This window comes from Belonocnema kinseyi, chromosome 3 (genome assembly GCF_010883055.1).
Source record: "Belonocnema kinseyi isolate 2016_QV_RU_SX_M_011 chromosome 3, B_treatae_v1, whole genome shotgun sequence".
In the NCBI taxonomy this organism is placed as follows: domain Eukaryota; kingdom Metazoa; phylum Arthropoda; class Insecta; order Hymenoptera; family Cynipidae; genus Belonocnema; species Belonocnema kinseyi.
Genome location: NC_046659.1, coordinates 88238156 through 88263852, shown reverse-complemented (window position 1 = coordinate 88263852; position 25697 = coordinate 88238156). Strand labels below are relative to the sequence as shown.

Genomic DNA, 25697 nt, shown 5'->3' with positions numbered 1-25697 from the left:
CCTATAGCTTCATCTCCGAATTGTCTCCTAAAATAGTCTCTGAAAGCCTCTAGTATTCCATCTGCATCATATACCATTCCCCCCTACTATTTCTCATGTTGAAAATTTCTGTACTTTTGTTTCTTTTCATTTTATTATAAAGTAGTTTCCTGCTTCCTTCAAAGTCGTTTTGTATTTTTATCTCTTCTTCTGCTCTAATTGTATCTTTACTTTCTTTAACTAATCGTTTAAGTATCCTGTTTTTGCGTCTATAATCATTTCTACGTCTACTTATTTCCTCATTGCTAAGACCTGCGATGTTCAAACTTCTCTTGTACGCTTCTCTTTTTGCTTTTTGGGCAGCTTGAATTTCATCATTCCACGACGCATCACCAGACATTCTTCCTACAACTGCGGTACCACACGCTTCGATCGCGCATCTAACAAGGATATCCCGTAACATTGTCCAGGCGCCCTCTAAATCTTTATTTTTTATACGGTCCTCCCATGTTGCCCTATCTATGCTTTCGATTATCTTATTTTGGAAATCTATTCGCACATCCGGTTTCTGTAGGTTTTCAATTTTGATTCGCGTTTGTTTTGCTTTCTTGGGTCTCTTTTTTCTCCAACCCCGACCTATGTTAATTTTTGAGATCAGAAGGTAATGATCAGTATTGCATTCAGTACCCCTCATGACCCTTGTATCTTTGACTAACTCTCTAAGTCTTTCATCCGCAACAACAAAGTTAGAAACCAAAATAAGCGTCACTTTCCTTTTTTTTCAAATTTCCAAAAATTTTTTTCGTTTAAAAATTCTTTTTATTCGGTGGAAAATCAATTCTTTTGATTAGGGGTACAAATGTCTGGTTGAAAATTGATCTGTTTTGGTTGGTTGACATCTTCTTTTCAAGTGAAAATCTATCTATCTTGTTGAAAATTCAACTGTTTTATCGAAAATACCTGTTTTTGGAATTGATTCGGATTTGAATATTTCTTGAAAATTTGTCTTTTTTGGCTTTTTACATTTTTTTCTGGATTTATATTTTATATTTCTTCAATTTTGCACATTTGGAATTGAAATTTTCTTGACTTTCAATATATATATATATGTGTGTGTGTGTGTGTGTTTTCGGAGAACCTTACACAAGATGATTTTAACGATACTCGGAGCGGTCTTTTATAAACTCGGTTGGGGAAAAAGCCAAATACAACATTTTAAATTTAGTATCAATGCACTTTCTTAAAATTATGCTTCGATATGCAGTTACTAGGAAATCCGGAAACGTACTTAAAGATAACTAATTCATAGCAATTCATCATAATTTTACGATAAAAGAAAGAAAAAAAAAGAAATTTAAACCTACAAACTAAAAATAATGCCGAGATTTTGAACCGGGGGAGGGAGGGGGGTGGTGGTAACTCGCTTTTTACTGTAAATTCAAAGATGTAGGCCTAAAATAAACACGCAAAGGAAGATATATATATGTGTGTGTGTGTGTGTGTGTGTATGCACATGTGTGCATACTTATTCTTTTTAGTCGCGACGCCTACAATGAAATTTGTTGATTGTTCTTTTTTTGTCAAAATTTGTATTACTTGGCTCAAAACTAAATCATTTCCTTCAAAATTCGACAATTCTGTCAACATTCATCCTTTTCGTTTAAAAATTCTGTTTATCCGGTGGCAAATCAATTCTTTTGATTAGGGGTACAAATGTCTGGTCCATGTCTCAGCATGGAAACAAAAACACAAACACAAGACGACTCTCGGTTCCAGTTTTACCTCTCCCAACCTTCCCTTATTAACTGAAGTTTTTGGTGGGACTGACGTTAGAACTACAATCGCCACCATATGACGATTTGATACTTAGCTTTGACATGATTTCGACTCAGAAAATAAACTTATTGCATAAAGGTGTTAGTTGGGCGTATAATCTAAACAATGAATAATACAAACTACAAAATAGCCTCGGAAAGGACTGGGACTTTTGCTGACAAAAGGCATGCACACGGAAAATCTAAAGTTCATGTTTCAGGTGACGAATGGAGACTGGGTGTTTGGAATGCTAGGAGAGTAAATGATCTCAAGGTAAAAGAATTGCGTGAAACTATGGAAGTGAAGAAACTAGATATTTTATGTATGCCCGAAACAAAGAAAAAGGGATGCGAAACTAAAGACATAAAAATGGCGTGTTGAAAGGCGGATTTGAAATATGGTCAGGAGTAGACTGTGAATCACATGGTAAACAAGGAGTAGATCTGATTTTGAATGAAAGAGCAAAGCAGCACCTCGGAGATCATGGTTTCGTGTATCCCAGACTGCTGTGGGCTAGAATGAAAGTAGGAATCAGAAGGCTGTTTTTCATAGCATGCTACGCGCCGGTTGATAGTGATCCTAGAGAAGTAAAAGACGCTTTCTGGGACACTTTAAATGACACAATAAACATTTGCGAACGTGGGGAAAGAATAATTCTACTAGGAGACATGAATGGTTGGGTGGGCATCCAAAATCAGGATACAGAAAGAGTATTAGGTAATTTTGGGGATCCAAGAACAAACTATAACGGAGATAAATTAGTTGGTCTATGCTTAGAAAGGGATCTGTTTATTACAAATACTTGGTTTAGGCATAAAATGATCCACATGTACACCTGGTCTAAAACATAGATAGGGCAACATAGGAGGACCGTATAAAAAACAAAGATTTAGAGGGCGCCTGGACAATGTTACGGGATATCCTTGTTAGATGTACGATCGAAGTGTGTGGTACCGCAGTTGTAGGAAGAATTTCTGGTGATGCGTGGTGGAATGATGAAATTCAGGCTGCCCAAAAAGCAAAAAGAGAAGCGTACAAGAGAACTTTAAACATCGCAGGTCTTAGCTATGAGGAAAGAAATAGACATAGAAATGATTATAGACGCGAAAACAGGATACTTAAACGATTAGTTAAAGAAAGTAAAAATACAATTAGAGCAGAAGAAGAGAAAAAAATACAAAACGACTCTGAAGGGAGCAGGAAACTACTTTATAAAAAAATGAAAGGAAACAATAGTACAGAAATTGTCAACATGAGAAATAGTAGGGGGGAAATGGTATATGATGCAGGTGGAATACTAGAGGCTTTCAGAGACTATTTTAGGAGACAATTCAGAGATGAAGCTATAGGACACCACAACTGCGATGTTGAACACGATGCGATGGAGAACTCAATTGAAAAAGTCTGTGTCACTGAGGTTGGGGATATAATTAAGAACTTGAAAAACGGTAAGGCTGCCGGGGTAGACGATATTAACGCTGAAATGCTTAAACACGGTGGCGCGTGCATACCACATAAGACTGTGCGAATTGATAAATTTATGTTTCGAGATGGGAGACGTCCCAAACGATTGGAAAGAAGCAATTATCGTACCAATATACAAGAGAAAGGGAGATAAAAGCGAGTGCAATAATTACAGAGGGATTACCTTATTAAGCACCGTAAGTAAAATATATTCAAAAATACTTATTCGCAGGGTAATGAAAATAACAGAAGCAAAGATTTCGGAAGTCCAAAGTGGGTTTATGCCAAGAAGGTCATGTACAGATCAAATATTTAGCTTGAGGCAAATAACAAAAAAAAGTTTGAAAGTAGGAAAAAAAGTTTTCTGATTATTTGTTGACCTAGAAAAAGCTTTTGACAAGGTAGATAGAAGTAAACTTTGGGAAGTCTTGAAAGAGTATGGAGTCAATGGATGGATCCTACAAGCTATAAAAACAATATATACAGGTATTAAAGCGAGTGTAAGAGTGAATGGGAAACTGAGTGACTGTTTCGATATTATTCAAGGAGTTAGACAAGGATGCGTTATGTCTTCATGGTTATTTATATTATTAATGGACAGTTGTTTAAGAATGGCTCCCTTCGACGAAGAGGGTGTAGATCTCGAAACAATAAGGGTACGTGGGTTAGCGTTCACAGATGATATGGTTGTTATGGCAGAGTCTATCGAAGACCTACAAAGAATGTGGAATAAACTAGATGCAAGCATGAAGAGCATAGGCCTTAAAATTAACGCAAATAAAACAAAAACTATGGTGTTCGAAGGAAAGAGTGAGAAAACACTATGCAATATTTTATTAAATGATGAGACAATTAAACAAGTTGATAAGTCCGTATACCTTGGTAGCTTTTTTACTAGGTACGGAAAGATAGATGAGGAATTAGATAGACGAATAAATGAAGGTTAGAAGGTTATTGGTAGAGCAGGTCCCCTTATCAGAAGTAAAAATGTATCAAATAAAGCTAAAATGGCAATACATAATTCTATATTTGTACCGACTGTACTATACGGTAGCGAGACATAGACTTATCAAGAAAAAGATAAGAGTAAAATTAACGCAATTGACATGAGATTCATTCGCATAATATGCAGGAAAACCTTGATGGACAAAGTAAGTAACGAGATAATTCTAAAGGAATGTGGTGCAGAAGAGACGCTAGTAGACACATGAGAAAGAAATCGGTTAAGATGGTTCGGACATGTTGAGAGAATGCCAAATGAACGACTAACGAAACAAGTGTATCAAGGTAAAGTAAATGGCAGCGTGCCCAGATGTGGACCGCGGAAAGAATGGTTAGAATGTGTGAATGATACCCTAGTTAGAAGAAACATAAGAAGTCACAGAAACACGAGAACCTGCATGAAAAAATGCATGGACATAAAAGAAGCTAGAGAAGTATGCCAGGACAAGAAAGTATGGCGGCAAATAGTTAATAAAAAGAGTGTCAGTAGAGTGAATGACGCTTGAAACAAAAGACCTTGGCTACTAATGGACCCAAGTGGGGAACCTTACATAACGACTTCGTGAGGTTCTTCGCTTGGGTTGATTGCTAGAGAGATTGATCAGCAACCTGGGTCGGAGCAGTGTTGCGGAAGGAACGTGTTATTTACTTAAATAGTGAGAGAATTCTGAATCAATCTGAAAAATCTCTATCCCTTCCACACACTACTCCTTTCCCCTACCGAGTGAGTCACGCCTACCCCGAAAGGGAAATGGCTTAATGGTGTAATGATAAAAAAAATAAAATAAAATCATTTTTATTGTATTTCGGCTATAAAATAAGCCTTACAAAAGTAAAATCTCGTATTTTCTTGATTGATAAGGGGTTGATGTGACAAATTATTTTATAATAAGTGGTATTTCCTATTTTTTAATTTTTTTTAGGTCTTCTAAACCCCTAAATAGGGGTAGTTTCTTTTCAAAGTTTCTCAAAACGAAAAACGATGCTCAGTTTGGTTTTCAATGACAAGTAGTTATATACCTGTAACATATTTTTAAATTTTTTCCCCAGGTCGCTTGTGAGGTCCACAAAATATGCTAAAAAACAGTCTCTTTTGGCGTCACTCTTTGTATTTCAGGGCTGCAAATTCATTTCTTTTGATGGAACTTTTTTTGGTTGAAAATTAAACTATTTTGTTGAAAATGCAATATATTTCAATTTTAAATCTAAGGAATTTTAAGCGTTTCATATTGAATACAGTGCAGTGCCTTTAAATTAATTGTTTTTAAAAGAATTTATTTGCTATTATTTCCTTATCTTTGTAAAAAATCAAGCAGAATATACCTTTATTTCGTATTTAGCCACTAGCTACGTTACTCTCAGGGGGTTGACATAAAATAGCTGAAAAATGTTCAAGTAGTTTATGGACGGTTCTCTATCAGAGATAACTAAAAAACAGTCACTAATTTGTAATAAAAATGGTTTCAAATTAAACAGGACGTTCGTTAATTAGCAGCATGAGTAGAGATTCAGCTCAGGATGTATTAGATGCAGTTCAGGAAATTCACAAAGTCTTAGATTCGATTGAACTCAAACAAGTATGTGCATATAATTTTGTCTTTAATTTTAATTTTCTGTTAATGATAATTAATGGATTTATTTATATCAGGTAGAAGTTGAAAATGCTTGGACCGAGATGGAGAGAAATCTAGATACAGTTAGAGAAATAAAGAACTTGGAGGAAGGTGTGTCTAAAGTAACAAACTGGATCCTAGGTCCAGCAGATTCTATGCTTAACGCACGTTACCACATTGGATTTGATGTGGCTTCCTCTGAAGAATTAAGAAGAGAACATGAAAAATTAGAACTCGAGTGTCGGGTAAGTTAAATTATCTTATTTATTCTGAGTCGTAAATAAATGTGGTAATCAGCGAAAACTATCTGTTTTCCGAACTTGTAAGCCGGTATAATCTACTTGTGCTCCGGAGTAATTCCAGTAATTCGAAGCAATATCAAGAATCCGAAGTAATCCAATTGAGTGGTAAGTAATTCACTTGTTATCTAAAGTAATAAACTTGTAATTCACTTTCAGTCTTCATTACTTCACTTATAATCCGAAGGAATATACTTGTAATTCAGAGCCATCCACTTGTGATCAGGAATAATTCACTTGTAACCCAGAACTGTCTCGTTTGAATCTGGGGTAACACGCTTTTAATTGAAAGTATTTCGAGTAATCCACGTGTAATCCAGAGTAATCCGCCTGTAATCTGCCGCAATTCAAGCAATTCCGAGTAATTATAGTATTCTGAAAAAGTGATCCACTCTCTTTTGAGAGTAATCATATTGTAATCCGAAATAATTACATTTTCATCTAGAATAATCTACCTGTAATCCGGCGTAATCTACTTTTTATACAAATAATTCGGAGTAATTCAAGTAATCGAAGTAATCCAATTGTAATCCAAAGAAAATTACCTATAATGCAGGAAAATCTAAGTCATTCGGAATAATTTACATAGGTAATCCAAGTAGTTTCCAACTATTTTGTGAAAAATTTGTTGTTTTCAACGATTCGATTTTTGGTTAAAAATTAATTTTTGTAACTAAAAATTTATTTTTTTAGTTGAAAATTCGTTTTTTTTGTCGAAAATTAATCTTTGTCGTTAACAATTTAACTATTTGGGTTGAAAATTCAATTTTTCAAGTGAAAAATCATTTTACCCCCTGAAAAATGAAGTGATTATTTTGAAGAGAAAATTCGTATTTTTTAGTAGAAATTTCATATATTTTATCAAAAATTCGACTTTTTTACTCGAAAATTAATCTTTTTTATTGAAAATGTATTTTGTTTTAAATTTGAGTAACCTATGGTAATCCAGAGTAATTGTTTATATATAGAATATAGGTAGACCACGGTAATCTGTTGTAATCCTGCGTAATACATCTCCGCTGGGCCACATTGTCAATATTCCTTTTTAAAAAAATTCTGGAATTTTCAACGAAATACATGAACTTTTAATCAAATAGTTCAATTTTTAACTAAAATAGATAAATTCTCAAGTAAATAATTTAATTTTTAACTAAAAAATAAAGTTGATTGTTTCACCAAACGTGAAACAGTTAAATTTTCTGTTATAAAATTAATGACTTAACCAAAAAGAAAACGAATTTTCAACAGTTAAATTTTCAATAATTAAATGTTCAGTTCAAAATTTATTTTTTAACAAACAAAAAAATTATTTCCGAGGAAGTATTTAAATTTCTCAACAAGCAATTTTTAAATAAAATTCAAAAGCTTAAACCAGATTTTTTTAACAAAGTAGTTCCACTTTCAACTAAGTACATTGAATTTTTAACTAAAAATGGAATGGTTCACCATTAAGTTAAATTAACTCATTTTCTACCAAAAAGACAAAGTTTTCGCCATATATTTAATTACTTTGAATTTCCTGGATTACAAGTGCATTACTCCGGCTAATAAGTAGATTATTCGAGATTAGATCTGGATTACTATGGATTACGAGTGTATTACCCTGAATAACAAGCGTATTGCTAGTATACTACTTTTGATTACAAGATGATTACTACGGCTTATGAGTAGATTACTCCAAATTACTTGAATTACTCCAAATTACGTAAATTACTCTGAATTAAAAGTAACTTGTGCTGTATTATAAGCGATTTGATCAGCTTAGTCTAAAATACGAGTGAATTACCACGAATTAAAATGGATCACTCTAAATTAGAACGGAAGTAATCCGGATTACAAGTGAATTACCACGGATAAAAAGTGTATTATAAAGAATTACAATGGATTAATAAGATTACACTGTATTATTATTTGGATTACATCGATTTGCTTGTTCGGATAAAGCATAGGTTCAGCGGATCACCAGAGTTATTTCCTTCGTTCAAAATAAATCACTTTTCTAAAGAACTGTCTATTCTATTTATATGTTTATTTTGGTAGGACACATACGGACGGTATGCTGAACTTCTTCACAGAATAGATAATGTGCCAAATGGGTGTATATCCGATGATCTCAAATCCCAAAGAGATTTTATGGATTTTGTATGTAGGAGCTTTGCTACTAGATTAGAAAGACGAAGAAACGTTCTTATCACTTCCCAAAGATTTTTTAGACTCGTTTCTGAGGTATATTTTATGGATAATTCCTTTCTATTTGTCCAAATTTTGTTGAGCCTATTTAATTTGACTTAGTTAAAATATTTCATAAGTTTTGTAATTAAGAAATGTTTACTATTTCTAATAAAGTTTGTGATTGTTTGCCCCTGACGCTATTGTCCCGACTCATCTAGCCTTTTTATATATTAGTTGATCTTTATTTTTTGTAAATTAGTATTTTTATTTAATTGACTTTGAAATGACAGTACGTTATTCCCTCATTGTCCCGCGCCAGTTTTCCATTAATGAATCAATATTATTATTATATTAGATCATAAATAAACTTTCATTTTTACAGTATTTTGATAAAACAAGTGAAGTCTTTGATAAGTTAATTATGGGTAATAGATCACATGATTATTCGCAAGCAGAAGCCAAGTTGCAGAAGCTTGAGAAAAGTCAAGCCATGTTAGGTAGGTAAATGCCTTCTCTCTGAAGTTGAATCCTTCTTAGGAAATTACCAAAATTAAACTAATTTTAGAAACTCTTGAGAATGACTTGGTGAAAGAAGGTGAAAAGTTGTCAGATATTCTTTCGATGCCAGTCAAGGATGCTTTATGTCGGGATGTTCATGTTGATTATGAAGAAGATATTATCAACGTTCGAGACATATTGGACGCGACAAATGCTAGAAAGAACATATTTAATGACAGTGTTGAGTTACAAAAATTGACCCTTAAACAAATTGGAATGGTGCATACATACGAGAGTGATGCAGAACAGGTATGTCTTTACATTTTCATTATCAAAAAACTTGATCTTCGAAATTAGTACTGTTTCGCTTATTGAAATGCAGGGTTGAGCTATAAAATATGAGACAAATTAAAGTTTTTCCACGATTAATTGATGATAGATTGTATTTGGCAATTATTCAAACAATGTTGATAAACGAATTCACAGTTTGGATATTTTTCAATCAACAGACCCAATTTTTTCCGGATTCATCTTAGAATTTCTTTTCGATAACTCTTTTCTTCGATACTTTGCAAATTTACAAGAATTAATAATAATTTGAACATGTTTCATTAATAAATTCAGAGTTCTGTTATTTGTCAGCTAATATGCTTAATTTCTGTTCACGGAATCGACTGGTAATGTCTTTCCATTGACTCTTTGCTATGAAACTTTCCAAATCGGCAACAATTATTAATTAGTTAAACAACTTTTCTACATAACAAAAGTTTCATTGAACACAAAAATCTGGAAGACATTTTCAGTCGATTTCGTAATAAAAAATTAAGCACATCTGTTGAATCCGTATGCTTCTATTTGATTCTCGTCTCCCTTTTCTCCTCCTTTCCTTCCGAATCATCATGTTCTTTCTTCCAAATCTTAAATTAATATACTATAATAGAATAATAAATATTATTAAATAAATATATATAATTGTTCATAAAATTTTGTTAAATAAATATTAATAAGTAGGTACAGAAAGGATGAACATTAATATTCTTACAGGCAGTTCTCTGGTTAGATGATCTATTTGATGTACTTTTGGGGGGTCACGTGGAGATTGGTTGCAATATGAACGAAATTCAGTCTCAAAAGGAGGAGCATCAATCCTTTCAGGATACAGCAAAGGTAATTGAGGATAATTTCAAAAGATAGAAAATGATAGTTTTAACGGTTTATTTAAATTAGGGCACATTCGAGTACGGATGCCAGCTGATAAACGGAGCCCGAGTCCTCAGGCTCTCTTGTAAATTACCATTGGAGGAAAATACCGATTTATTAGGTAGATTGCGACAAGCCTGGAGACAACTACACTCGGTTGGGCAAGAGCAGCTCACCAGATTGAGGGTTTGTGCCGTTTTTCACAGGAATGTTGATGATGTGAGTATCATTATTGTACTGCAACGCGGATTTATTTAGGATGCCTAGCGACCGTGATAATGGACAAACCTTGAAAATTTGGAATTCATCTTGAATTTATTTTACACTACGAAAACCTGAAAATGATCTTAAATTTTTCATGAAAAACTTCAATTTCAATCATTTTTTAAGAAATAACTTTTTATGGCACGGTGTGAATTTGCGAAAATGGGTGACGCTTCGATGCTAACGCTTTCAGGATGACGCTTGCTCTTCTCTATCGCTTCTTCGCATCTCCCACTGACTAACTCTTTCCATCCCACTGACTAACTCTTTCCATCCCACTCCATCTCTGTTTCTCCTTCGATTCTTCCCATTTTCTCCCTCTCTCCTCTCTCGCTCGCTCTCTTTCTCTCCACCCTTCACTTTCGCTCTCACTCTGAGATTCGGACAGTATTAGCAGTGTATAACGGCATGCGCTCATATGTATAGGAATGTGTAGCGGCATAAAACCTGCTTGAAGGTCGTGGTTTTTTATTATTAAGATATAATCAATCTTTTGTGAATTGTCAAATTCATAAAGAGATATCAAAGCAATTTTTGATACGTTTGTACTACTTATTTTAAAGATTGGAATAAATAGACTTTGATATTGTGAATAATTTATTGAGCTTTTAATTTCTTTTCTTCTAAGATAGAATTTTACATGATATTAGTTTGTGGATTTCCTGATCAGATAATACATCAGTAAATGAAGTCAAATCAATTAGTAGTGAATTAATAATAATTTACATGATTACTGATCAGTAAATTAAAAAACTTACACCTTTCGAATAGAATATCAAAGCATACATTTTTTATGATATTCAACTTACAAACCATGAAAATCATTAGTTGAAAATATCGATATTAACATAGTTTCAGGATTATAATGAGTAATGCCCATAGCAGAAACATTTCAAACATTTCAAAATATTTTTAAGATATATATTTCAAAATCTTTAACAAAAGCTTAGAACATTGCAAAAGATTTAAAAGATTTCGCTAAGATTTAAAGGGTTTGAAAAATTTCACAAAGATATCCAGGAATTAAAACCTTTTAAAAAGGCGTGTACACCAGATTTCAAAGATTTTAAAAGATCTGAAAGTTTTAAGTATTTTAAAATATATTTCTTCACAATTTTTAAAAGGTTCAATGGATTTCAAAGATTTCACGAAAATTTCAAGGATTTTAAAAATTTCGAAAAAACACATACAACAGATTTCATAAAAATGTTACAAATATTGCAAACATTTCGTGAAGATTCAAAAAGTTACAAAAACTTTTAAAAGGGATAGAGTATAACCGATTTCAAATATTAAAATTTTTTTTAAATATTTCAAACGATTTCAAAAGATTTCACAAAGATTTGAAAAGATTTGAGAAAGCCTTCACTAAAACTTCAAAGATTTAACATAAATTTCAAAATGTTTAAAAACGATTTTTAAAGATTTCAAAAGATTTCCAACAGATTTCAAAAAGATTTCAAAAATGCAATATGTAAAAATGTGATTTCTTGACCTAGAAAACCTGAAAAAGACCTTGAATTTTTTACTCAAAATCGCTCCACATCCTGAGTTAATATACCATAAAAAATGTGACCAAATTTTTGATTGCAGCATTGCAAACAATTGACAGAGTTGATTCAAATTGCGAAAAATATACAAAGAAAACGAAAGTCAAAATCGGAAACCACTGCTTCGCCAGAAACTGATATTTGTCCAAAAGAAGGAATTAGAGAAGTGTTAATAAAGAGAGAAAAGCTCCTACCGGAAGTTGGTCGCATGGTGAGGCTTGGGAGGCTTTTAAGAACGAGGCTAAAAGAACCTTTGCGGTAAGAACTCTTTATTTCTTTTTTGATCTATTTCAGTATGAGTGGTCTCAAATTAAAACATTCATCTATCATCGAAGTGCAATATTTCTGTCTTACTTGCTCTACGGATTGAATTCACCTCTCGCGATGAATCTTTTCTTATCCGCTTATCAAAACTTTTCGCTGGTGGCGTGTTTGGACTCAAGATGAGTAGGGGTGAGGTTTTTAGTTTAAATCAGATTAGGTGTATGGCGGATGAAGTACGTGATGTACATTTACGCGCTTGCGTAATTGGCAGTATGTTAGTAATGATATATAGCAACTGGGTGACATGATTCCAATTTTCTTCTTATAAATAATGCTAAATAAAAATGCAATTCTGCAATAGCTCGATACCTCCATTTAAAAAAGTATCTTAAGCGTGACCGTCTAAAATAAACACTCTGGTGTCGGTCCTCTAATAGAAAAACTGTTTTTGGAGACAACTCCTTGTTTTATTACGATTGATTTAAATTAATTTGATTTCACATTAAATTTTTTTCAATTGCTTTGAAATCATTGGATTCTGTGTATTGTTTTATATATTGTTTTAATAGCTTGAATCTGAATTCCTTGAATTTTTAAAATGTCCTGCATTTCCTATATTATTTTGAAGTTCTCTGAATACCCTGAACTATTTGGATTCAGAGAATATAAGGAATTATTGAAATTCAAAGAAGTCAGAGAATTCAAAGAATTCAAGGAATGCAGGGATATCAGGGAATTCAAAAAATTCAGAGAATTCCAATAATTGAGATATTCAAAGGTGTTCAAGGAATTCAAAGAACTCCGGGAATAGCAAATAGATCAGGGATTTCGGGAAATTCAGAGAATTCAATGAATTCAGAGAAAAATAGAATAGAATTCATACAATTCAAGGAATGCATATAATTCATAGAATTCATAGAAGTTATAGAATTCAGATAATTCAAAGTATTTCGAAAATTCAGGGAATCCAGAGAATTAAGGTAATTCAGGGAATTTAGATAATTCAGCGAAATCGAAGAATTCCCCAATTTCTATGAATTTACAGATCTCAAGGAATTCGGAGAAATAATAGAATTAATCAAATAATTCACAGAATTCATATAATTCATATAATTCATATAATTCAGAGAATTTATAGAATTCAAAGAATTAGTAAAATTCAGAGAATTTAGAGAATTCAGGGAATTCATAGTAGTAAAAAAATTCAGATTATTCAAAATGATATGAAAAGTCAGGGAATCCAGAGAATTTATATAAATACGAAAAATCAAAAGATTCACAATTTTAAGAGAATTCAGAGATTTCAGAGATTTTCATGAGTTTAGCGATTTCAATGAACTCATTAAATTCAGAGAATTTAATGAATTCAGAGATCTCACGGACTTTAAAGAATCCAAGGTACTATGAAAATTAAAGAAATTCAAAGAATTTAAGAAATTCAGAGGATGCAAGGAATTCAGATAATTTGAGATCAAAGAATTAAATGAATTCTCAAAATTTTACGAATTATCTGAATTCTTTAAATTCGCTTAATTACTTAAATTCTCTGAATTTATCGGAATGCCTTCAAAACTCAAACTTTCCTAAATTACCTGAATTACCTAAACTCTCTTAATACAGGGAATTTAAGAAGTTTTGAGAATTTAAGAAGTTCAAAGAAATCAAGGACCTTAGAGAATTCAAAGAGTTCAGAGACTTCAAGGAACTCATAAAATTCTGGGAATTTAGAGAATTCAATGACTTTGTACAATTGATGAAATTCAGTATATTAACTGAACTTCATGAATTCTATAAATTATGATAATAAAGTTATGATAATCTTGTAGGGCATTCAAAATCAACATTTTTCTTTTCTCGGCTTTTTTTCATATCGTGCGTTATTTAGCTTAAAATGTTCATTTCCGTGTCTTTTGGAATTTTGTAAATGCTATAACTCTGGTAATTTTTGGTTTCGTGAAAAAAGTCATTACGATAAATTGATCGTATTTTTGAATACTATTAATATCTGTCCAAAGAATTTTTAAATTTTGAAAAAAGTCGTCTCAAAAGTATTCAAAATGCGCTAATTTTTTTAATTGTTATCCAAAATAGCTGGCTAACGAATTTGACCTTTAGTTTGGGACACTAAAAGAGTGCACTAAAGCCAATCTAATAGATTAATCTTTTCAAATGTGATTGTGCTCACAGACATACAAAAATACATACATACAAACATACAGGCATACAGACAGCCAGACATTCGTAAAAACCTGTTTTTGGGATTCAGGGGGTCTCAAAACGTGGACATTTAATAAAAACTGGGGGGGGGGGGGGGGGGGGGGGGTCAAGTTTTACACAAATCTAATCCTACTCTGATGAGAATGTAATAGTCGTTCTTTTATATGAACAACGCCAGAGATATTTTAGAAAATGGATGGATTGGTTTAAATGATTCGTATTTAATGAAGAATCCAGGCTCAGGAAGATTAAAGTTAGAACTCCCCTTTTACGTGTCGAAATTTAATTTATTTGCGCAATGTTTCTGTGAAATTGCTCTAAATATTCACGAAGCAACGAACTGTTCTGAGTTTTTCCAGTCGCAAAAACGAAGAGTGTGAAAATAACCTTCCCTGCTTTCATTCGTTTGCAGTATTTGCGCGCATGCACTGATGGCAATGACGTTCCAACAAAATTAGACCACCGACCTACCTTTTCACTTCTTTCGCGCTGTCAGACCGTCGCTGTCACTATCTTATGTAATTTACACGAGCTGTCTGGAATCTATTTCGCTAGTTGAGAAACAAACGGGATACGAAAGGGGTCAATTTTTCGATTAATGGTGTAAAATAAACTATTTTTCGCAGTATGTCCGACTCGGAGAGAAGATCTCCGGATGAAAGTGGAAATTTGTCAGCGATAGAGTCAATTTCGAATAAATTGATGGAAGTTACGGAGCTCGCGGAAAAGTTGGATGCAAAACTCAGTGAAGCTGGAGCAAGAAATCGAGGAAGTCCAGAAAATCTGGAGACTGATTTAGTAAAGTCGGATGACAAGTTTGTTGGTAACAGTTCAAGCCGCTTGAGCTCTCCGCGTCTGGTTTCTTCAACCGCTGAGATGATGAAAAAGGAAGAAAGAAAGGAGACTCTGAATGAGGTTGGTGAATATTTTTGTGTTGTTGAATTTATGCAGAGTGTGGCGAGGAGAGTGAATTTAGATTTACTAAATAACGAATTCTAGACCATTAAGTATTTTATGGATGTTTACTTGCTTCTTTCTTTATTTAGCACTCTTTTTGGTCAAGGATCCAGCACTAAATGCGCAGAAAATAGCTTTCTGACAAAATGTCTAATTCTAAAAGTTTTTTGTAATTTCCAAACTGCTGATCAACAATTCGATATAAAATAATGAAAAAAATGTACAGTTTTTAGCCAAACAATCGCCAAGCCTCCAATTATTGAAATGTTGTACATATTAAAAACTTGTTAAATTTCGCTAGATACTTCATTTTTTTCGATCAGACACACTGAAAAAAAAATTTCGTACTCATTAAAAATGACTTTAAAATGAGTGCAACAAGCGTCTTCCGACATAAAAAGTGTCGGAACTAATTTGAAGAGTTGTTTTAACATTTCTTAAGTATTCAAGCAAGCAAATCGCCATTTTCTAACAAGCAAAGTCTCAGGAGATTTTTTTGATTAAGTAATTGTGTTATTGTACGTGAAATTTTTTAGTTAAACTATTGAAATTAAAAATGACTTTAAAATAAGCGCAGAAAGCGTAACCTACTAAAAAAGGTGTTAAAATTTATTTAAGGTTTGTTTTTAACAACCTATAAATGCGCAGGCAAGGAAATAGGATTATATTTTGGTGGTGAGAAATCACTTAACAATAAATGTGGGTAAAATCGGCTCAAACAAAACTTCATTGAATATATTTTGAGGGTAGTTGTTTTAACTAACTTAAACATTCAAACAAGAAAATCGGCATTTCCTTATAATAAAAAACACGCGAGATTTTGTTATTATACCTCTTAAAGGAAACTTAAGGTCACTGATCACACAGGTTTTCCAACTTTGGAAATATTTTTTTTCTATTTTGTATTGTTTCAACATCGCTCAAGATTTTTTTTCAGCCAAAAATATCTTGAGGTGTATGTGAAGGTATGTTCCTAAAGAGATATTATTGGTATCGGAAATCAATTCACTACAAACGTAGGAAATATGTGACACCAGATAAATTTATTTGATTAATTTAAAAGCCTGTTTTAACATCCATTAAAAATTCAAGCAAGGACGCTGACATCATCTAAATAGAAAAACCACGTGAGATTTTTTTATCAAACCATTGAAATAAAAAATGACTTTGACATAAGTACAGGAAGCATTTTTATTTTAAAGGTTGTTCTGTGTTCCCTTAAAAATTCCAAAAATGAAGTAGACATTTCCTAGCAAATAATTGATCGAATTTTTGACCTTATCAAAAAGTCCGATTTTTCTAGATCATAAAAGTTTTGTAGAGCATGGCTGTTCGAAGAAAACTGGTTTACTAAGGTGTTTAGTGAATCTTAAACCTCTTTTGAAATAAATTCAAACACTTTTCCTGTTATAGGGCGCTTCCTACACTTAGTTTTGAGTGATTTTTTACACGAATAGTTTAATTAAAATTCCGCCACTCTTTTGCTTATTTTTTAATGCGAATTTCGTTATTGCAATATTTGTTCCTTGTTTAAATGTTTAAAGGATATTAATACAACTCTCAAAGTAAATTTAACAACTGTCCCACCTAGGACATGTTTCCCACGTTTATAATTAATTGATTTCCTGACCAATAGTATGATAAAAAAGTCTTTACAAACGATCTCTCCTGCTAGAGGATGTTTTCCAAATTTATTTTAAAGTGATTCCTAAACTTAATAGTATAATAAAGAAATCTCCCGTGATTTTTGTATTTAAGAAATGTCGACTCCTTGGTTGAATGTTCAAGGGACGATAAAACAACCCTTAAAATAAATTCAAACACTTTTCCTACAAGAATATGTTTTCCACGTTTATTGTCAATAAATTTCCGGTACCAATATTGTCACTCTCACTCTCTTGAATGTCAAAGAATGGAAGAACAACTCTTTGAATAAATTTGATAGACTTTCCTAGAAGAAGACGTTTGCTGCTGTGAATTTTAAGTTGTTTTTTCTCCAAGTTGTTTAATCAAAAAATCTCACGTTTTTTGTCAATGCGGATTTCCTTGTTTAAATTTTTAGGGGGTGTCAAAACATTGATAATTTTTAACAAAATAATTAAATTCGCAACCAAATTTATGAATTTTCAACAAAGAAGATTAATTTTTCATACAAATAGATAAGTTCAACAAAACACATTGGTTTGCTACCAAAAAGTTGAATTTATGAATTATACACGGAGAAAAAGATATCGTACAATGATATCGCAAAACCTCTATATTGCAAGAATGCGCAATATGATAATGTACAATCAGGTCCTGGAGCTTTGTACGATATTATAATGCACTAATATCACAGAAACAAATGAAGTTAAATTTTGTTGCTGTCGTCTGCTGTACGGCGTCCTTAGCAGCAATGGGAAAAAGGCAGTGTATGAGTGAGTTCGAGCTATAAATCGGGACACCAAATTTAAAACAATTACAGAAAAAAGTACAAAATTGCTGCAGGTAAGACCTGCAACTGAGGTTAGGAAAATAATTCTGAACTAGTCGACGCAAAATGTAACTGACAGATGGGAATCCCTATTTCTCTCTAATGAAGTTAAACGACGCTGGATAGCACTGGCGTCGTAATTGTCACTACACCTCGAATAAAAATGGAGTGATTATAAGATGAAAGATTATCCAGGCAAGGTTACAAATCCGAAATTATCTTCGATTCATGTGTAGTTTATCTGGCAAGGTTAATTTTGTTTCGGTGAATCTTTCACCTGGAATTGATGTAAACTTTATCTTTAATTTTTCCTGTGACCGTATGTTCCCGACTTGAACCCTCGCGAGATCACAAACGTAGAAATACAATGTGATAGCGAAATAAAATTAAATTCTTAAGTTATAGATTGCACAATTATGTGGTATATAATGTTAAAACTTACAATGTACGATATCACGATTTGGCGCTATTATAATGCGATAATGACGATATATAGCGCAGGAATCACTATATATATTGTAATTCATGCGATATAGTTTTCTCAGTGTAAAGGATAAATTCTGAACCAAACAAGAACAAAAAAACGAATTTACAACTAGAGGGTTTAATTTTCCATTGAATAGTTGAATTTATTTTTTAAATAGTTGATTTTTCAACCAGAAAATATCAGTTCTCAATTACAGTGAAACCCTTCAATATTCCTCCCTTCTATAGTGCTTCCGAACATCGATGCCACGTCGCTGGTAGGTGTACAGGAGGTGCGCGGGGTCTGTGGTTGTCATTCAGGAGATCACTCAGGCGTGAATAAACAAAAGCTGAGCGGGCTATAATGAGTTAGTTCCTACCCACCGCCATCCTCCAAATAGGCACTATAGTAGAGTTTCACTGTATGTATATATATATATATATATATAAACCAAAATTGGGATAATAACATTCTTACTGATAAAAATCACTTTTAAGCAAAAAATATAAATAATAATTTTCAGCAAAATAATTAAATTTCAGCTAAAGAGATGAATTTCCATATAAAATAATAATTCTTCAACCAAAAAAAAAAGAATTTTCAAGCAAAGAGTTTAGCATTTAACAAAATAGTTGAATTTTCAACCAAAATGTTGATTTTTGGTCCAAGAAGATCCATTTTCTACCAAAAACTACGAATTATCAATAAAGTAATGAATTTTTAACCAATGACTTTAATTTTGAATTAACAAAAGGTCAATGTTCAACTTTAAACCCAGTAGTGGAATTTCGACAAAAAATATCATTTTAAGAACCTTGTTGCATTTTAAGCCAAATAGTTCATTTTTTAACCAAATAGTAGAATTTTTAACCAAACGAGATAACTTCTGATTCCAAAATATACAGGGAAAACTTAAAATGCAAAAATAGCTTTTAGGGAAGAAAAGTTTGATATGCTCATTAGGGTTCTATTCATTTAGTTCGCAATTAAGCGAAAAAAAGTGAGTTCAAGTTTCTTGAAAACAGGAAAATAGCTCAAAAAAATTTTTAACCATGAAAAGATCATTATCAAATGGTTTAAATTCGTAACGTTGTTTCTGAACGCCCCTTAACCTGTTGATTTTATTTACGTTCCAAGTTAATATTTAAATTATATCAATAACAGTTAATATTTAATATAATACTATTTATATTAATAATAGTTGTTATTATAAATTAATGACATTTATTAATTGTAATAATATTTCATGCTCTTTGCACATTTGGTGCAAAGTCCTTAAAAAATCCATAATACCAAAAGGGTATATCCAGAACGGAGTATTTATGTTTTAGACTTCAGATGAAAAAAAATCGACTGAAAATGTCGATGATTCGAATATTGAAGAATACGTGACGGCAACAGAGTGTTCAACTACTCCGGTTTTTCGATCTAGAAGCGAATCAATCTTGACGTGTTCAGAATATGAAGACGCTGTCAATGCATTGGCGAGGTGAGTGGAATTTTAATAGACGTTTGAATATTTTGAAGTTTTATATTATAGAATTTTATGTGTATTCTGAATTTGTTTTCAAAAAAAAATATTGCTCTGTTTATTTATATAAAATTTAAGGATAATTTAAAGAATATTATTAATAACTGGCAGAAAATGCACTACTAAGAATTTTTCATATTTTTCAATCAATAATTAATTATTTCGCATTAAAAGCACTTAAAGCTTAAAAAATTTCTATGTATATTTTTGTGGAAAACATCCAAAATCAGACAATTTTAGATTTAATCAAATTTGACATAGGACAGTAGTTCGAATGTAATTTAAAAGAACTGAACCTATATCTTTTATAAATAAAAGCGTTTAGAATTGAATAATTTGAAATTGACTTTTTTTGTCAGAAGCTCTCAAAATTAAAAAATTCAGATTCGAGTTTTAAAAACTAGATCACTTAAAATTATAAAACTGAAAATTGTATCATTTCTAATTCAAAGCATTCAATATTGAAAATTGGAAACTTTTAAATTTAAATAATGTTGAATTTGAAGCGATTAACATTTGACAGTTTGAAATTAAAAACTAAATTACATATTTGAAAGTCACCGTCTTTTTTAGCTGTTTAGTATGGAACAATTTTCCATTAAAATTCTTTAAAATTGAATTATTATTAAAAATGTTCAGAAAAAACAATTTTGAATGGAAAACTGCCAAGAATTATGATATTCAAAATTTTGTATTCGCTAAACCGTTAAAATTGTATTTATTTCAAGGTAATTTAAACCATTTAGAAATAAAGAATTTTAAATTATTGAACTCTCTTTTTAAAATTCAATCATCCTAATTTTAATTCCATAATCAAAACTTAAGAAAGGCAACAATGAAAAACTCTAAAATTGTAACCATTTAAAATTAGAGAAATTATTCTATCAGTGAAGCATCAATTTCAGATAGCTATATTTCTATCTATTTTGACTATAAACCACACAATTTGTAACTTTTTATTTTAAAATCGTTTAATTTTTAGTACTTTATATATAATTATAATTAATTCTAGAAATCCTTCCATCAAATACCTCTAGATTTTGAATGAATAATTTTTTTAATTTTCAACATAAAAATAGACAACCATGAGGTATTACATTTAAAAATTAAAAAATGGAAAAAGAATATATAATAAGATCGCCATAATTTTACAATGTTCAATATTTTAGAACATTTTACAATAAAACAAAATTAATTGATTTTTTTAATTTTTCATTATCTCAAATTTATTATGGATGCATTAATTTCAAACAAGTTTAACTACAAATTCTTTAAAATGAAAATTATGCGATTATCAAGTCTTACAATTTGATATTTTACGATATCGAAGAATTTCAAAAACGAGATAATTAAATACGTTTATAATTAAAATCTAACCATTTAGAATATTTAAATTTAAAATTCATTAGAAAATTCAAACGACTAAAGTAAACGAAACTAATATTTTAGAATATTTAAATATAATATTACTAAATATAAAACTGACTAACAAGGCTTTTAATATGAAAATTGAACAAATTTTGTAAATTTATTAGTTAAATTATTCTGACGTTACTAGAATTTAAATTTAAAGCTATTATCGTTTTGAAAATATTTGAATTTAAAACTTTTGAATTATTAAGGCTATTAATTGAAAAATATTATTAGCCAAATTTTCAATCGACGTCTAAAATATTTCAGGTCTTTATAAACAAAAACAACTTTCTGGTAATTTTCCGTTCAATAAAAAGAACCTAAGCTTGTCTTTCAGTAAATAAAAATAAAAAAGAATCTTTAATTTAAAATAATATCTACGTCATTTTTACCTACATTTTTCACCCTTTATTTTTGGCCTCCTTACTTTTGAAGTAAAGAAACTTTAGTCACAAGGACTCGCAAATTAACAAGTTTTAATTGAATACTCTCAAAATTACTGAATGTGAACTTGAAGCGTTAAAAATAAAAAAATTACAAAAATCGTTTAAAAATTGTATGCATCATGATTTTTAAATTTCAATCATTTTAATCTAAAGTGCAAAATTAATAACACGTGAAAGTCGAGCGGAAACATAGAAGCTTAAATGTGGAAGAATAAATTAATTGTAAATTATTTTTAATTATAATTATATTTTGACTTTAGCAGGAGTGTGGACCAGGCTTCATCGCCAATAGAATATGTTATACCGACAATATCAGAGAAAAAAAGCGAACCAGCGATTATCAAACCAATAGCTATAAAATCTACAGTGACAGGTCCTACGAAACAAGAAGCGACGGAGTGTGATCGAGCTGTAACGATTCAAAGGTTCACTGAGGTAAGAATAATGACATTTGATCTGAAATGAGTACATTGACACTTTGAGAAAACGAATTTTTTTCTTGAGCATGTACACTAGTTACCTCAAGTTAAAAAATGAACATTGTTAAAAATAATGATAGAAATGATTTCTTCAGAAAAAAATATTTCTTGTTAAAATGGTATTTTTAACGGTATTTACTTAGGGATTTATACTTTTCCATTTTTTAAAGTAAAATTAGCAATGCTTATTTTATACTTCTAAACGCTCTCTACAAATTTTCTTGGTGCGTTTTTATTTCAAATATTTAATTCAGGAATTACAATTTTTTATTTTATAGACAAAGTTTTCCTTAAATAATATTTTGAAAGTAAGAACGTACCAAATACATTTGCAGAGAATACTTCAAGAAACAAAATGAGCCTTACATCATCAGGATAAAACAAGAATTGCAATTTTTAACTGTAGAGAAACTCCGAGTTTACGCCATTTCTAAAATTCATAGCCTCCGCAGTTTCATAATGAGAGCCGCGGGGCTGAAAAAGAGGAGGTGCTAAAATTTAATTTTGTAACTATAAATTTAACTATTTCAGTTAATGTTAAAAATTAATATATTTAAGTTGAAAATTCAACTATTTTCTTGCAAATTTATCTTTTTTGTTATAAATTCGTAATTTTTTGTCAAAAAACTTAATGTTTTCAATTGAAAATTGAATTACTTGAAGAAAAATATTTTATCGGTTAAAGATCCATTTCTTTGGTTAAAAAACAATTTTTTGTATTAAAGATTCTGCTCACTTCGAAATAGTTCAAAATATTCAAATTACTTCAGAAGACTTCACTGACTTTAGGAGAATTCAAATGACTTCACATGAATTCAGATGATTTCAAGTGATTTCAAGTGACTTCAAGTGTATTCATGTGACTTCATGTCAATTCAAATGACTTCAGATACTTTACGAGATATTAAGTGACTTCAGGAGAATTCTAGTGAGTTCAATTGAATTTATGTCATTTCAAGTTACTTCGGGTAAATTCAATAGACTTCAGAGATTTTAAGTGATTTCAAGAGAATTGAGGGGGATTCTAGTAACTTTAAGTAACTTCACGTGAATTCACGTTAATTCATGTGAATTAATGCGACTTCATGTAAATTCAGACGCAGTCAAATATTTCAGGGGATTTCAAGAAAATTCAAGCGAATTAAAATGAATTCAAGTGATTTGAATTGAATTCAAGTTTCTTCAAATATTTAAGATATTTTAGAAGATTTCATTACACGTGTTCACATGGCTTCAAGATTTGTCAACCCCTCGAAAATTGGTCTTCTTTGTTTAAAAATTAAAACTGCTGTTTTGAAAATTCGTCTGTTTGGGTTAAAAATTCTATTCTTTTCGTACCAAGTTCCAAATTTTCGTTCATATTTTTTTTTCTTTTGAATGAAAAATATTTCTTGGTTGAACATTAATCTTTTCTATTTGATGATTTAACCATTTTGTTGAATATTTGCATTTTTTGGTTGAATTCAACTGTTTTTAATTTAAAAATCAAATATGTTTTGGTGAATATATCAAATATTACATTTTCCTTTATAAATCATCTTCTTTTAATTAATTTTACTATTTTTAATTCAATACTTTTTTCTACTAAAATATCAACTTTTATATTTCTCCTAGAGAATTGATCTTTTTTTATTGAAAATTTAACTTTTTGGTTGTAGATTCTTCATGTTCAACTATTTGGTTCAAAAATCATCTCTAAAGTGGAAATTTTGAATGTTTTGTTGATGAGTTCGACCATTTGGTAGAGAATTCATCCTTGCAGCTTGGAAGTTTAATTTATTTAGCTGAAAATGATTTGGCCTTAATTCACTTTTTTTAGATTTAACTGTTTTCTTAAAAAGTAATATTTTGAAAATTCGTCGGTTTGGCTCAATGTTTAACTGTTTGGTTGTGAATGTAATTTTTTGGTAATTATCTTCCTTGGTTGAAAATTCATCTTTATGGTTTTTATTCCCCTACTATTCCCTCATTTCCTTCTAAATCACCCCATTTGTCCTATTTCGAACGTATTTTGATCTTTGATGTCTGCTAAAAAATCATTTTTGTATGTTTTATGTAATATTTTAGGCGTGCATTAAATGAAATCCAAGATAAAATTTTGAATCAAAAGTGCGTTTATTCGTACTTGTGACACAACCCTGCGGGATTTAAGCTTCGTGTGATACTTTGTTATTCATTCTGGATTTTAAAGTCTTGGAGGGTAAATTCATGAAATAATTTTTTTCTAGGAAAAAACTGGAAAGGTAGTTAAAGAAGTCACGGAAACAACAACATTACGAGTGTCTCAGGACACTCGAATGGGAGTCTCGTCTTATAAATTGGTTTCCAATACAACACATGACAATCACGAACATTGCGATATAAAAAAAATGCAAGATTTAAAACTTACCTTAGAAAGTGAAGCTGCTCCAGGCTTAGACATTAGCAATTCCGAAATAACGAAAAGTAGGTGACAATTAAAAAACTTTTACTTATATTTAATAATGTATAGGTATTAAATTATAAATGCTTTTATCACAAGAAGCCAATTTAAAGATTTATAAAATGACTTACAGACGACGTTTTCTGCAAAAAAAACGATTTAGATCCTTCCAAGCAGGCCAATGGAAATTTTTCAGGTTTCGATTCAAAGTCATGGTCATGCGAGCAAGAGGAGCAATCTTACGCTTCAAATGTTTCGAATGGATCCGCTTCAATGATTAAATATAATCAAATAAAAATGATTGAAGCTCGTCAAGCAAATGTTTTATCTTCAAATTATGAGAGAACGAAGGAAGAATCGAAAGATGCGGAAAGGGGAGTAAATGGAGGATTTGAAGAAGCCGAATTTTTTACAAAAGCTCGAATGGTGAGTCGTGCTGAAGAGATTTCACAATATAGCAAATTCAGAATGGCTCTTCACAATAGACTATCTGCGTGCGAATAAAGCTCAGCTATCACTACTAGTTTCCTAGTAGTTTCATGGACAGCTACCTCATTGGAGGAAATCCAATTTGATTTTTTGTTCTAACCTAACAACGCCATAATCATTCAAATTAATACAAAAATGCAATGCAAGCACGATTGTATAAGCATATAATCCAATAATGCCTTGGCTCGTCGCAATTAATCCAATAATGATGTTGTATTGTTACGTATTTAATACTGTATTTTTATTTTTGTAAATAAAGCATTTTTGAATCAATTTGTTAGCTGAGTACTGAAGGAGTAAGGGTAAGTGTGAAAATGAGTACGGTACCCAAGAAGAATTGAATTATATATAAATTAATTTAAAAATTTTCCTTATGACTATAACTTTTAACTTCTACTGTAAATACGAATTTTTTAATCGAATTAAACAGAAAAAGTGCATTTTAGTTTCTCAGACTTGGGCTGAAGTAGAAAATGATGTTCTTGGCGGTTCGTTACATTTTAATAAACTTTGCGATTACTTAAACTGCTATTTTTTTATTATATTTTGTTTGAATCAAAGAAAAAAAGCTTGTTCTTTGTAGAACATTTAAATCTTCAAAAACGGTATAAATCAATCATTATTATTAATTATATGACTGTAGGAGGGTATTTAGTAGAAATATTCTTATTGGGGGGGGGGGGG

The 25697-nt window shown here is 31.1% G+C and overlaps 1 protein-coding gene across 7 annotated transcripts in view; it reads left to right on the top strand.

Moving 5' to 3' along the window:
- The window catches only part of LOC117168782 (SEC14 domain and spectrin repeat-containing protein 1-B), a 40399-nt gene extending 15113 nt beyond the window's left edge, over positions 1-25286 (top strand). For 6 of the 7 annotated variants that reach the window (XM_033354578.1, XM_033354576.1, XM_033354580.1 and 3 more), the window contains 13 exons: positions 5737-5837; positions 5909-6118; positions 8213-8398; positions 8727-8841; positions 8910-9151; positions 9887-10009; positions 10070-10261; positions 11900-12114; positions 14964-15252; positions 19565-19722; positions 21884-22058; positions 24331-24547; positions 24658-25285. In XM_033354578.1, the coding sequence (XP_033210469.1) occupies positions 5737-5837; positions 5909-6118; positions 8213-8398; positions 8727-8841; positions 8910-9151; positions 9887-10009; positions 10070-10261; positions 11900-12114; positions 14964-15252; positions 19565-19722; positions 21884-22058; positions 24331-24547; positions 24658-25028 (2594 nt within the window). In that variant the 3' untranslated portion in view covers positions 25029-25285. Of the gene's footprint in view, positions 1-5736; positions 5838-5908; positions 6119-8212; positions 8399-8726; positions 8842-8909; positions 9152-9886; positions 10010-10069; positions 10262-11899; positions 12115-14963; positions 15253-19564; positions 19723-21883; positions 22059-24330; positions 24548-24657 lie in introns of all 7 variants that reach the window. The other variant, XM_033354575.1, reaches the window with a different exon arrangement.
- The last annotated feature ends 411 nt before the right edge of the window (positions 25287-25697 follow it).